This window comes from Aulonocara sp. 'chitande type north' Nkhata Bay, linkage group LG17, assembly GCF_057382095.1.
Source record: "Aulonocara sp. 'chitande type north' Nkhata Bay isolate Kocher_YH1m ecotype deep benthic linkage group LG17, A_spYH_male_GT1.1, whole genome shotgun sequence".
Lineage (NCBI taxonomy): Eukaryota > Metazoa > Chordata > Actinopteri > Cichliformes > Cichlidae > Aulonocara > Aulonocara sp. 'chitande type north' Nkhata Bay.
This window is the reverse complement of record NC_141360.1, coordinates 41,350,449-41,364,675: the sequence shown is the minus strand read 5'-3', so window position 1 is coordinate 41,364,675 and position 14,227 is coordinate 41,350,449. Positions and strand designations below refer to the sequence as shown.

Sequence of the window (14,227 nt, the reverse complement as noted above, 5' to 3'; positions counted from 1 at the left end):
TATTGAGAACATCACCCAATGAAATGATTAAAACGGACCCACGCCACAGGAAGTCCCCGTGTGGTTTGTAAAACACCATCAAATACTGATTCTGTCCACGTGAGCACAAAGCGTCAGGAGTCGGGAGATGCAGAAGCATCAAACAGTATCATTTATTTCAGTTCACAGTGCATACATGGTGTGCAGTTGTACCAGGTTACTCATCAATAGCACATTAGACTGACCTCAGTTACTTAAGACAGTTGTTTCCTCTGCAGTGGGAACATGCAAGTGTGCACAGTATCGGGAAAATCAATAAATGCATTATCGAAGAGCTGATCGTCATCACGATTCCGAGACAGGGGGAGGGGGGAATATATACATTTTTAATTGCCGACTGTAATATTCAGTGTAAAAGTCGTGACATCGTCATCTTTGTAAAGAAGAACCTGTGCATGAACCCACACTCAGTAAAAGATGCTACATAATCCACCACCTCCCACTCACTGCAAATACACGCTTTCAGGACAACCCGAGTCCCGTTTACAGAGTCAGACACGCTCGGGGTTCTTTGTTTTAGTGTAAAGCTTCTCAAATGATCTTCACAACAGCAGCTGGACACTCGAATATTCCCTCTCACCCCTCCGCCGTTAGATTTACAGTAGCTAGTTTTGTTTGTTACATTTTACATGAAATGTTACATTTCACTCCAACACGCGACGTAACATACGAGACCGGATGTTCGCGTCCACCATTCTGTTTGATGACGATGGAGGCGCGAAATACCGAAATGAAAGCAACAGAAAGCACAAGCAGCGCGTCCACGCGGCCACAGCCGTGTTTACTGTGTACGAGCAGGCGTCAGTACGTCCATCTGAATGTGAACGGCTACATGGGACATTTGTCCATATCTCTTTTTTCCTCCAAAAATAAAATCTAAAACATTCAAATATTAGATGCATCTTGTAAAAACAAATTCTAATACCGATCATATATTATCCATGTAAAATATACTCAAGCCAGCAAAAATACGTCTATTCAGCTGAAAATAATTTTTTCATTATGAAATCAACTCCTCTGAGAATTGTTCTTTTTTTAAATACAGAATAAGCTCAGCACAAGTTTTTTATTAAAAAAAAAAGAGCACACACAACATAAGGAATCCGCTAACAACCAAAGGAAAAGTACCTCATTTACAAAAGGATAAAGTAACCCCGAGATCTTCTCTTAAACACGAGCGGGGAGATTCCCAGCGACCACCGCAGCAAAGAAACCCTAAAAACACTGAGTGGAACCAGCTGAGCGCAGCCGAAACCCAACGACCAACGAAAACAACGCGAGTTCGTGTCAGGTTCGTTTCTCAGGTCCGGGCGGCGGTCAGAAACACGCACAGCCCAGCTTCCTACAGCGTACCTGCGTAAGGCACAGCACACGGACCAGCTTTCTCTTTAAATGTGGTTGTTTATTCGTTCGGGGGCAGAAAGCAGTCCAATCGTGACTTTATACTCAAGTGAAATCGAATCACTCTCAGAGAAACTTTAGTATTTGGCATGTTTGCATAGTACAGAAGTATTTTCTTAATGTTTACAGAGCACAGAGGGCAGCACACAAACGCTTCTGGAGTCTGTTTTGGTTTTTTCCTCCGTTTTGGATTCGCTAACCGATTCTTGGGCTTTTAGAAGCACGCCAGTGATTTTATGAGCAAATCGTTAACGCAGAGCAGCACTCAGAAAGTGGAGAAATGGCTGCTATTAAACTGCCACACCGACTGGCGTCTGGCATAAATCATAAGAACAACGAACCATAAATGTAATATTCCCGAAAAGAAGAAGAAAAGCGCTCTGCTTCTCTCTGGGTTTGCGGTGACGCGGTGAATGACGGGAAGCCGCGAGGGCTGGACGCGGCGTTTCTCTCCACAGGAGAGTCTGTTACAGGAATGCTTCAGACTCTGTGCACATTACATCCATGTGGCTACTCTGAGAACTATATTGCTTCATTACAGTACAATCATCAACCGCTGCATTATAGTGCAGCGTGACTCCGACCCACGCACAGACCGTTATTCCCTCGTGTGAGAAAGGCGAAGAAAGACACGTCAGCAAATACTGTGAAAAGACCAAAAACCAGCCAAAGACTGAACACAGGAGTGTGATAGTGGCGAGACGCACAAAGCCTGATAGTTTTGGTCTTTTCAGGGGATTTGTTCATCGTAAAAATATAGAGCACCTCCTAGAAAGTTCACCTTTATTCACCCGCATAAAACGTCATGAAATCGGCAACAACTGGCCGTAATTTTAAGGTCAAAGTGAGAGTCGTGATGGGGGAGAAGCCTGGAGCAGGGATACTGGCTTTGACCTTTGACTGGGGTCTCTTCAGTGTGGAGAAAACAAAGTGTCCTGAGGAGATTTGGACATCACTGTGGACGCGACTGACAGCAGCTTAAAGCACATCATGTATCATTCATTATTCTATTAAATCGACAGTGATTCTGATTACAAAGTACCTGCTGTGGCATCTGTAGATTAAGACACCAGAGTTTAAAAAAGAAATCACATGTCCGTGTAAGGCAGACATGTCACGCAGCGTACGGCGAGTCAAAAGGCCCGCCTCACCTGCTTTTTTGCTAAAGACTTTAGTACCTGGTAGGAATCATCAGCTGTTAATCCACATGTGCAAATTCATCATGTGAAATGTTTGGAGCGACGCAGCGTCCCTTCTTACTCCTGACACGCTCCGGAGGCTTTTCCAAACTCCTCCGTCAGCCGCGACTTTATCGAAAATGCGTTTAGTGCATCGTTTGGGGTGAACATGTGAAAAATACTAGACGACACAAAACGTTATTAAAGATCATTAGAAAGAAATACTGAAAATCTCCGTCTGCTGAAGTAACTTTTGTTTGCAGTTGTACTTTTTTAAACAAGTCATGAACTGGTGAAGCAGGTTAAACGAGGATGGTAACAGTTCGGCTGTGGTCTGTGGTTTTGGATCACAGTTCACGAGACGCTGCACTTGCATCCGATTCCAGAGGAAAGAGCCGACGACGTTTAGTTGATTTGTTTTTTTCCAATCGCTATAAATCAGGTTTGAGTTTAAAATATGCAGACGGCTCATAGAGGGAGATCTCTGCGGCGCACCACGTCCTCTTCCTGCTCCTCACTCGGTGGCTTTTTGTTTGTGTTGGCAGGTTTGGACGTATGCTCGGAGCCGAGTGTCGAGATTAAAAACAAAGGGAAAAAGAATAGTTTTGTTGCAGATAGCTGCTAGTCGTAAAAGAAGAGTAAACCTGCTGCGTTTTACAGACTCAGGAGTCGTCTGCAGCTTTGCCCTGCACCTGGTGGTGACTGTTGTTAACTTGCGAGAGCTGCAGGCTGGTGTGGAGGACCGCGCCGAGGCAACACGTAGAGTCGATCTCCTCCAGGAGACCTTGATCCTGCGCCGCGGGGGCCCCCGAGCCTTTACCCTGACCCAAACACAGGCCGAGCCCGAGGAGCCCCTCTTTGGACATCTCCTTCTCCCAGGGGACCTGCACGGCTGAATGGCTGGTCCTCGACGGGCTCCCCATGCCCTCTTTGCTCTCCCGCCTCTGGAGGGCCTTCTGCTGGTACTGCCTCGTCGTCTCCTTGGACATGACCTTCCTCCTGAGCACGTAGGTCGAGGCAGTCTGGTTCTTGGCCTGCTGAGGCTCCGAGCCGCTTTGAGGGTCCGAGATGGTCCGCGCCCGCACCCCCGGTGCAGGAGAGCAGCTTGGGTCAGACGCGGATGCTGAGGAACTGTAGGTTTGTGCGAGAGTGGGGGACGACCGCAGAGGTGCGACTCGATGGGACAGCGTTGGCGAGTAAGAGAAACAATCTCCCGGTTTCCACGCTGTAGGCAGCGGGTCGGGGTCGGACTGATGAGGATTCGGCACTGAGACGTCGGCGCTCTGGGCTGGTGGGCTAGCAGCGGGCGCCGCAGGGACTGCTGCGGATTTTTTTGACATCTTCAGGCTGCTCTTGGTGGGCTGCCTGCGTGGGGACGGTGGAAGGTGTTTCCCGTGGACCACAGTGTCATCCTGACCCGTATTCCACCCGCCTTGATCGCCGCCTCCACTACAGCTGCTCTCATCTGCAGGTCTGGACTCGCTGCAGGGCGTGGGCTTGGTCTGGCAAACAAGAGGCAGGAGAGTCACCACATGTTCACCCTCGCTGTTATTCTTTATTGACTAATGCATATGATGACCTTTGACCTCAAGTCAGAATGAAGCCGTCTTTAGATATGTTGGATTTATTCACAACTTAGCAAATAAAAAGGTGAAAGCAGACGCAGAAAGCATTTCTATTTCCTGTAAAACGAGACTCGTCCTACTCTACATTTTCCTGCGTACCGGGGCTTTGTAGTCTAAATCATCCACGGACAAGAAGAAGTCCAGACTCTTGGCGGCACTGAGTCTTCCTTGGTCCATCGTCGTGGTCGTCAGAGAATCCAGGATTTCTTCCAGAAGGTTCATCTGGCCCGACTGAGAGGAGTCGATGTCCAGATCGAGGGAGTACGAGTCATCGCTGTCCTCGTTGTAGGACGGCACGTCGCCGCTGTCCTCTGAGGAGACCCTGCGTTTGGAGGAAAAAGAGCGAAACGTCCGATTACCCCTTCATCTGTGTGCACGCGCGTCCAAGAGATCATTTTTCACAAGATAACCACGTTTTTATGAGAGGGTCAAATGCAATATGCTGCTCAACATCATACAAATGACATCACAATTCCATCAATGTGCTCCTGCCCAGTGTGTCCACTAGGGGGCAGTGTCGCCATGAGGGAAAAAGAAAAAAGGAGGACAAAAGCACTTCTGCACATAACCAACTTTTGAATCCATCACCCCAAGTTGTCATATCTTGACATATCGATCCAAAACTGAAAATGGCTTCACTCACTTGCTTGCATTGTCCAGCTCCTCATCATCAAGCCCATAGCCCAGCTCTCGAGGGCCCATGCTCATGGGAGACTTGCTGAAGTTATGCTGTTAATGAGAATAAAAAGGCAGGAGGATGTAGTTAGAAAGAAAAAAATAACGAGATAAAACAATAAAAATGGACCCGAGGGGTTTGGGGGGGGTGTCTCAGCTTCTCAGTAAATAATACAAGACTGCTGATAAACACGAGTCCAGACAGAGTACGGCGTTCTGCTGAGCTTTTCATAAAAGTACGACTTGGGATTCGACAGAAAGAAGAAGAAAAAAAGAGTGCGTGTCTGGTGGGTCCCCATAAGACGGGACTAATAGCCTGTTTTAACGAGCCCGCGTTCTCAGGGTGGAGACTAAATTTGTCAAATTTGGGTCTGGGGATAAAAATCTTTAAGATCCCCTGCAGTGTTTTATCAAACTCAGCATTAAACATGAAGTAAAAGGTGCCGGAGAGTCAAGATACGGCCAGCTACACCAATAACTTGCATTATGGCACCAGTGCATTTGACACTGCAGCGTGGTGAATGATCTGAGCGCACTGCGGTCGTCTGACACGGTGGTTTAATAAGCCACCTGTGTACCGTGTTTAATGGGCGGGTTAGGGAAGAGACAGAAGCTTTACAGCGCAGGGGCAGGACTCTCCCCGTGGGAGCCCAAATCTGCCCCGGGCCACTTATTAACATGCCTTCCACTAAGATGCACATGTTCCTCTCACTGCGTTCATGTTCCCTGATGTTAACTCATCTCACGCTTTCTAATTCACACTCTTTACATTTTGCTCATTTAGCTTTCTTTAACAATATCTGTGTTGTCTTTAAGCGCCCGTGGGTGCAGTTACAGCACCGCCGCAGTGGGTTACAGCGATGTTTTCTCTGCTTTTTAACGCCACTTTTAGGCTCCACCTCTCTGCACGTTTCTCTTTAAACTAACGTAAGCTGCGTTATCAAAGGCCGTCACCCAGAAAAAAAAGATGTTGTTCAGCCTCAAAAGTGATCAGAGTGTCGGGAAGGAACTCTGAGGATGATTGTGATCGTGCACCGTGACTCAAACGCCAGAACAAAGAGCGAGAGAGGAAGGTAAACGAGTGAAAACGGGAAGGAAGGAAATGTAGAGGTGAGGCAGGATTCCTCAAAGCCCCAAAGAATGATGGGAATGGTGTGCGAGTGTGTGTTTGAGGGGCGGGGGCAGTTTGGAGGGGGTCAGTATTGGAACGGTGAAGCAAGCCGGTCTTGATTAGCTGACGCGGTGCCAGCCAGACAGGCGGAATGTAACGTGTGGCTGCGCTGGCCTCATTTAGGGCCTGTGTGCACGCACGTGTGCACACACACACACACGCATGCACACACACACGCATGCACACACACACACGCATGCACACTATTACAAAAAAAAAAAAAAAAGAAACACAAAGAGTTAAAGTGCCATTTTCTCCATAAAAGTCAGCCGAGGAGATGTGTGCAGTAGCCACTTAAGCCTCTCAGCCATCGGGCTAAACACAAACACATGTGGTGGCACTGCTGATTGGCCGAGCCGCTCCCCTTCTATGGTAGCTTGGAGCTATAATGAAAGAGATTTCAGAGGGGCTCAGGCCTGGGATCCCTAAACAGCTTTTAATGGATTCCTGTGTCAGGGCAGTAAATCTGGGGCCAGGCCGGCACGCCAGCCAGCAAAGCACGCCAGCAGAGCAAGAGATGCACCTGTGAGACACTTGCGGAGCGTCGGCTTCGGACACAAAAATACTTTCTTAAACACTACAGACGCATGTTCTATATCCTTTATGAACGCAGCTCCTCTCTCTGCGTGTAGGTGTTTATTAAAGCGACCGGACACAGGTCACGACGCCCGGCCCTCTGATCTCGGTTACAGCTCTGTCTACACAACAGGAAGTACCGCAGGGAGCAGTAAATAGATGGGACGTCACTTCACGGCTTCATCAATTTGTCATTCCCTCTCTTCACTGTGACCCTCAGAGCAACAGGAAAGACCAAACTATTTACAACAACGAGGCGTTTCACAATAAAAGAGCAGGGGTCGCTTTATCACTTCTTCTTCTTCTTCTTCGTTTCTTTAACGGCCAGCATACTGAGTTCATTTAACCGCCGTCATAAATCAAAGTGTGCATTTGGTAGTTACTTGATTACTGGCTCTGCGGAGCTGTCACAACCAAGAGCAGCGGTTAAAATCGGAGCTCAGAAATGAGATTGGCTGCACGTCGATGTGAACAACAGCAAATAAAATATAAATACAGAGACATGCACGATGAGATATTCCTAACCAGTGCAAACAGGTCTGCTGTTACAGCTGCGACAGCTCTGTCACCGTCCCACATCGCCACAGGCCTGACAGGACAGAGGAGAGCACCGAGCAGGAGAACAGCACATTATCATACCGCTCCTTCATTAGCTTCTCGCTGTCGGCTAATGGGAAGCTGAAAGGCGAAAATGAAAAAGTGATTCTCGCTCCACGCCTCCCGTCTTTCATTTCCTTCCCTCCATCACTCGGCTGTCAGTGACAGATGTCACCGTTTCCGTCTGTCGGGCTCTCCGTTCCTTCCTCCTCACCACGACAAGCAGGAGTCGCGAAAATAATAAAAACAGGTTATTTTAAAAAACTCTCGGGGGTTTGTCGAATTAAAAACAAGGATCGGCGGATTTTATGGACTTTTTTAATGCATTACTACTGGAACTGAACTGTAATTGTAAACATGGCGGCTATAAACAAGCTAAGATTACATCGAGCAAAGACACGTAAAGAAGAAAAACTCAGATTCGATTCATTTCTTCAGTCGGGGAAAAGGTCGCCACCGTGCTTCTGACAAGCTGTGTTTGGACAAAGTTGGTCTCTCCTCCGCTTTCCTTCCCTGCATGACCAGTTATACAGAACAACTCTCTGTGACAGGGCCAAACGCTAGTGGGCTTTAATAGCTGGTTGAACATTATACATTTCATATGGTATTTCAGAGCGGGCACTAATCTCACAGCTTGGCAGTGTATGTAAAGAGATTCCAGTAAATGCAAACAAACCTCGGGGAGAAGCAAAGCCTTTGCAGAAGTACGGCCAAGTGTCTGCCTGTTTAAGAGCCGCTCACTCGAAAAAGGGAGAGGAGAAAAAAAGCGGCGTTTGAGGAGCGATCCACTGCTCCTCTGTCCAACTGGCTGTTGCTGAAAGCTTCCTTTTCACTCAAACCAGGAGCCGTATAAAAGAAGACGAAATGTGCATTATGCTCATTCTGTCAAACCGAACACCTCAGGTTAAAAAAAGAAAAATCACCAGGTGTCCTTCAGTGGGTGCGATGCAGTACTTTGAAGCTTCCAGGAGATGGCACTTTGGTTTCAGCCAGGAAGCCGGCGGGTCTCTGAAGACCTTAGAAACTAAGTGGAGAGGAGACTGCACATGCATGCAGATACCAGGGAAGCACACAGAGCAACTGTACGCTAACACATCCAAACTGCTGCTACTAATGCGCAGCGTTAATCTTATGATGAGTATAACAAACCTATTCTCCACTCAGAGTCACATTTAAAATTTAGATTATTGAGCTGTGACACTTTCAGATCCAACCACTTTACCCAGACGGGTCTGTGTGCTGTCCCCGTTAAAGCATCTTCATTTACACAGAACATAAAGGTAATAATGTCTTTAAAACACATATCAGTAAAAACACGTTTGATCTCGGAGACAAATGACAGCCTTTCATCGTCGCACGCACACACTCAAGTATCCTGCAGACTTTGTTCCTGTTTTACATCTGTGCTAGCTTCCTGTTTCCCTTCAACTCTGAGCTGGCACTTCTCCTGCTTCACCAGGTGAAGAGTCCACAGCCCGGGGGCTGAGCCCGGCCACAAGCCTGCTGGCTGTGATTGCCCATAACGCTGTCCCGACCTCTGCTCTCCTCTGCACGCCTAACAGCTGTCATTCAGTTGCCTCCAACCTGAGGCGAACTGATAAATGCATGTTTGTGCACAGCACTCAGATACAGCCTCACATACTAAAGGGATGAGGTACAGACATAGTTTCTATTCACAGATGTTTGGAGCACAGTGCCACATGAAACACACACACACACACACACACACACACACACACACACACACACACACACACACACTCTAAGCTAAATCTTGAGCAGAAACTGGTGCTCACAGGAAACCATACAGGAGCCAGAACAATGGCTGTTTGTTGCCCCGTTCAGCCTCGTTCCTGTCAAACGAAAGGATTACTCCCACATTCTTAATCAACACGCTCACCAAACACTACAAATCACCCACATTGGCGGAAGCAGCTGAAATATGAATGCATATGACAGCAGCACTTCCTCTCTGGTACATGTGTTGGCTGATCAAATAGAAAAGGAATTTGGTAACTATGATTATTTCGCTATGATTAATTAAAGGAGCTTCTGCGGGATCATTCGTTTCATTTCAAGGACACACAGAAATGTGTGCAAAGAAAAAGATTTGTTTAAAAAAAGCAACATTTTTCTTCCACGTTGGCGTTTGCAGCGTCTCTGCAGCTGACGTGTTTCAGGTGGACGGCGCTCCGACGGTCACTCGGTTAAACGTACGGTGGAGGCGTCGCTGATGGGTTTAGTGCACGCAGCACAAAATGCTTTAATAACAAATTAGCTGGTAATATTACCTTTATTAGACGTGTAACAGCAGTGTATTCTCTCCTGGCTCAGCGACGCACTGACTCCACTTGTTGGTCAATTAAGTGCAGAAATTAAGGAAAAGGTGCAGAAAATCTCTCAAAATAATAAAAAACAGACGCTCATGTTTCATGATGTGTTTACTGGATTGTTTTTAAAGCAAAAGTCTTTGCCAGTTTAATAAGTACACTTAAAATAAGTCTGCATGAACACACACATTCATGACGGTGTTACTTTCTACATTTTCACTGTAGGTTTTTAACGCCTTGCACTGAAAGCTATTTTTATTCATCGTTTTACCCTCATTGATCTTAAAAGTGCACAAATATTTACAAGGATTTTTTTGCACTGTTGAGACAAATGTTTGCTGTGTGGTTAGAGACACGACAAAAAACCCCTAAAGATTAAAAAACTTTTAACGATGAGCGCGGGCCAAACGTGCGGGCGCGAGCGAGGGAGGCGGATCAAGGTGCTTCTTTTCCACTTTACTTAACCTTTATTTAACTGGGTTAGTCCCACTGAGATCAATTTCTCGTGCGAGGAACACCTGGTCAAGACGTTTGTGGGCAGAACAACAGCACGAACATTTTATAGAAAGCTGAAGAAAATAATTTAAAAAAGAGACGAGTGAGACACGGCGAGCGCGAGAACAACGGTGACGCTCGTCTTCAGATATAATGTAAATGTGCTGCACTAAGCGGTTCAAAGTATAGAAATTACTGACGTAGAGAAAAAACTGCAGACTATTTGTTCAAAATACAATAAAATATTGAGGCCTGTACCTGCAGCCGAGGATTTATGTGCATGAATATTAATTAATATCCATTTCATCAATTAAACCAAGTAGTGTTTGCAAGTGCTTTTGATTTGTGTGAATTGGTTAATATGCAAATAGAGAAAATCAATATTATGAGAGCAAAGAACGGGAGCATCATCGGGAAGAGAAACTGATGGACTACATCTAAACACAAACACACAAAGCGGCGCTGTGGGACACGCCGTCCTGTGTCCTGCGTGTCCCTCCTCCAGCGGTCTCCAGGGACCCGTTACTGTGGCAATGAGCGGGCCTCGGCGGTACGAGCGGGGCTGTATATCCTGAATAAAAAAAGTGTGTGCGTGCATGTTTGTGGGGGTGCACGCGCATGCCGGCTGGGGGGCGGGAGGTGTCCGAGGAGGCCTTTAGAAAAGCCCTAATTGCCGTTCCTCTCTTCTCCCCGGCCGTCACACCTTCCTCTGCGCTAAGACTTTCCAGCCTCATCACACACACAGGAAATACAACACTAATTAGAGACAGCACAACCTCTCCTAATCACACTCTTACACGACTGTGACCAAAATGTCAGAATGTGCACGCAGGCGTGTTTGTGTGTGTGTGCGTCTTTAAAGCTGGGAACTGGGAGTCCATATATTCATTTAGCAATAAGAGGTGGAAAAGCTCCAGCCTGGACCAGCCGAGCACAGACGCGAGGCAGGAGCAGAAGCAGCATCCTCGAGGCTGTGTGCATTTGTTTAGCACAGATGTGTGCGACTCCAACAGCGCGATGCTAAATCTACACATTTTCATTTACACCGCGCTGCAGCGTCTAATAGTTAAACTACAGAGTATTTTCTCCTCGCATATTTATTGATGAATGTGTGTTTTGTGCGTGTGCACGCTCTGCACACAACAAAGAACAAAAAAAAAGTGCTAGCACTTATGGTGCACAAGCAAATTCTTCAGAGGAAACGCTGACCAGCAGATGAGCTGATTCGACTGTCCGTGCTGTTCAGAGGAAAACACTGAATGTACAACACGAGCGCATTGAACGAGGAAAAAATGCTTATCGTTACATTTGGCACCCTGACAAACTACTGTACTTCTGAGAGATGCTACAAGAGAGACAGAGAGCTGGGGGAGAACGAGGGAGGGAGGGGAGTCAGAGAGATGTGGGGGGGAGGGAGTGGACTGAAAAGAGTTCAGAGGAAAAACACTGAATCCATTCTGGTCAAGTGAAAGTGAGCTCTGCTGTAATCAGTCAGTGTAAATGTAGTTAACTCATTTACTGATGTGTGTGTGTGTGTGTGTGTGTCATACCCGTCTCATCTTCTGCAGTCTCCTTGGAGACAGGCTCTTGGTACTGGTTGGAGATCCTGGATGGACCACGATCCCCTCCTCTTCATCGTCCTGACAAAGAAGATGAATTTCGGTTACAAAACAGGCGTAAATATCGACGTCCATACAAAAGAGCAATGAATGCAACGAAGCCGTCTGATGCCGCCTCACAGTAACGTTACGTTAAAGGTTAAGCGATCGGTCTCTGGCTGGTTTTCGACAAATCCACGTGGCTTTACCTGGTTTCCTCTGCGTGACACAGTTTCAACTATACGTGGACGCTTTGTGATGCAGAAAATACTCAATGCACCAAATTAGTCGGAGAAAAAAGAATCACGAGCAAATACACGTAACTGCTATTAAAACTGATGAAAGTCTGGTTGTTCTTCAGTCTCAGAGCCAAAAACAAACTTTTCACTTCTACGAGACATTTTTCAGCACGAGACAGATGGATGCCTTTCGCTCTGTCGCTTGAAACATTTCCCTCTGAGTTACGACAACAACAACCACGGTAACCACCTCTGACGCATCGACATGCTCGTGGTTTTAGGGCCCCCGCTTGGGGTCGTGCAGCTGGCAGCAAAAGAAATCCGGTGCAGTTTGAATCGCATCATAAATTAATTTCTCTAAAAAGGAAACGTGTTTAAGCGGAGAATCAAACACTTTCCGCACCTCTGTTTGCCGCCGCTGCGCCCTCCCCTCCTGCTCATCATCAGCACCCTGAGCCTCTCGGTTTCCCACTGACAGATCAAACTGCTATTGCCTTATCAAATCCATCAGGCTTATGGAAACATACACCTCGTTACATTAGCTTTGAGGAAATCACAGGCTCGCTGATGAAATATGCAGACAATAAAGAGAGAAAGAAGGGGCTGCGGCTCGGATGACATGACAGGCCATAGCCAGAGGGGCGCTGGTTAAAAATGTACAGCCCTGAACAAAGCGCTAAGCAGGCTTCAACAGTCATTAAAAGGCCCCTACGTCAGAATCACACACTCCATGTAAAGCAGCTTTCCTGTCTGTTTCTATGAGGGAGGCATGTATCCATCCGAGGGCCTCCCAACAAAATGATGTGTGCGCGGGTGTGTTTGCACGCCCCCGACAGCGTGCGAAGGTCCGGTGCAGCTCACCCTTGCTTTAAGTATGCCCCTAAAGTCCCGGATACCCTTCTTAGCATGAACCTTGGCCTAGGAGGGAAACACACACACAGTAAGACACAGATTACACACAAAACATGTTGCATTAACATTCTGTTCTGGTTTCATGTAACATCAAGAAATACTTTGATCCCCGTGGCAAAAAAACATGCAGACAAGAGGCGGGATGAGAGAGCCTCGCACATCCAGGCGGGGCACCCCGGCCACCCTACCGTACGCCACATAACAACACGCTCATCTAATATCTACTAGCTGTGAACAATTCTCCTGATTGTTGGCGACTCGTCGGCCAAGTTTGAAAAAGTTCATTTGAAAACCTTTAAAAACATCTTTAAAACCTCTTTTTCTTCCAGGTTTGAATCCTTGTTGTGCACGAATGCAAAGCAACACTTTACCTTTGACACGGCTGTGTTGAAGAGCGCTCCTCCTCTCTGTAACACACGGAAACAGTCAGTCAGGGACGGGCGCTTGGGGCAAACGCACAAACATTCAAAAGAACATTTGAATCAATTACTGCTACAGCCGCAGAGATGCGGCTTTATCGACTTTCACTGCAATCAGTCTGGCGACAAATGAGTTCCGGCTCACGTTAAACCACACCGGGCGATCGCACCGATTGATCAGCTCCTATGTCACTCGCCACACGTTGGCCGCAGCACGACTTACAGCGCACACCTTAGCTACAATCTACAAAACAACACAGCTGCTAACAGCGACGCATAAACACCAAACAGTATCAGCGAGCAGCGATAGACGACGTGGTTTTATTTAGAAGCAGCCTAAAACAGCGATAGAAAGGATGGTATGTGATTGATTCGTACTTTGAGTTCTGCACACTGACATTATGGCACCCAGCATCTCTCGCCGCCTTTCTTCTTTGTCTCTCTGATTTGCTGCTTTTTTCCTTTGGCGTCTCAACTCTTTTCTCTCTGCTGGGTCTTTAGTGTAAGCACAAAGCGCCGGCTAAACGGCTAAACAGAGTAAATGGCAGGCAGCGTTTCAGAAGTTGGCAGAGGGAGAGGAGAAGAGGGGCCGAGGTGAAGGCCCCTCTTATAGATCCCTGTCAGTCAGGAAATATGAACTTTAACAAACCTTTGAAGAGCACTCTAGAGGACTAATTCAGCCTTAGCTGACGGCTTTGGGGGGGTGAGTGAGAGAGGGAGAGGCCAAGGTTGTGGTGAGGTGGGGTGGGGGTGGGGGGGGGCTGTGACAGAAATGAGAGAGCGAGACAGACGGATAAGAGAAGAGGAGGAAATGGCCAGAGAGAGATGAAGGCGGGAGAGACGCGTGTTCTCGCCGTGGTTCAGCGGAGTAACGCCCGTGTTTGCTGCCAGATCAACACGTCATGTCGGAGGACGTCTTGTCACGTCAAATCGCTTCCGTCTCCCTCCCCGTCCGTCTCCGCTGTCCTGCTG

General features: G+C 47.3%; 1 protein-coding gene across 3 annotated transcripts in view; it reads right to left on the bottom strand.

Moving 5' to 3' along the window:
• Positions 1–950: 950 nt before the first annotated feature.
• The window catches only part of dennd1b (DENN/MADD domain containing 1B), a 92,156-nt gene continuing 78,879 nt past the window's right edge, over positions 951–14,227 (bottom strand). For all 3 annotated transcript variants that reach the window (XM_086268427.1, XM_086268428.1, XM_086268429.1), the window contains 6 exons: positions 13,208–13,243; positions 12,786–12,842; positions 11,638–11,727; positions 4,887–4,972; positions 4,343–4,565; positions 951–4,120 (listed from right to left, as the gene is read on the bottom strand). In XM_086268427.1, coding sequence (XP_086124553.1) covers positions 3,281–4,120; positions 4,343–4,565; positions 4,887–4,972; positions 11,638–11,727; positions 12,786–12,842; positions 13,208–13,243 — 1,332 coding nt within the window. In that variant the 3' untranslated portion in view covers positions 951–3,280. The remainder of the gene's footprint in view (positions 4,121–4,342; positions 4,566–4,886; positions 4,973–11,637; positions 11,728–12,785; positions 12,843–13,207; positions 13,244–14,227) is intronic.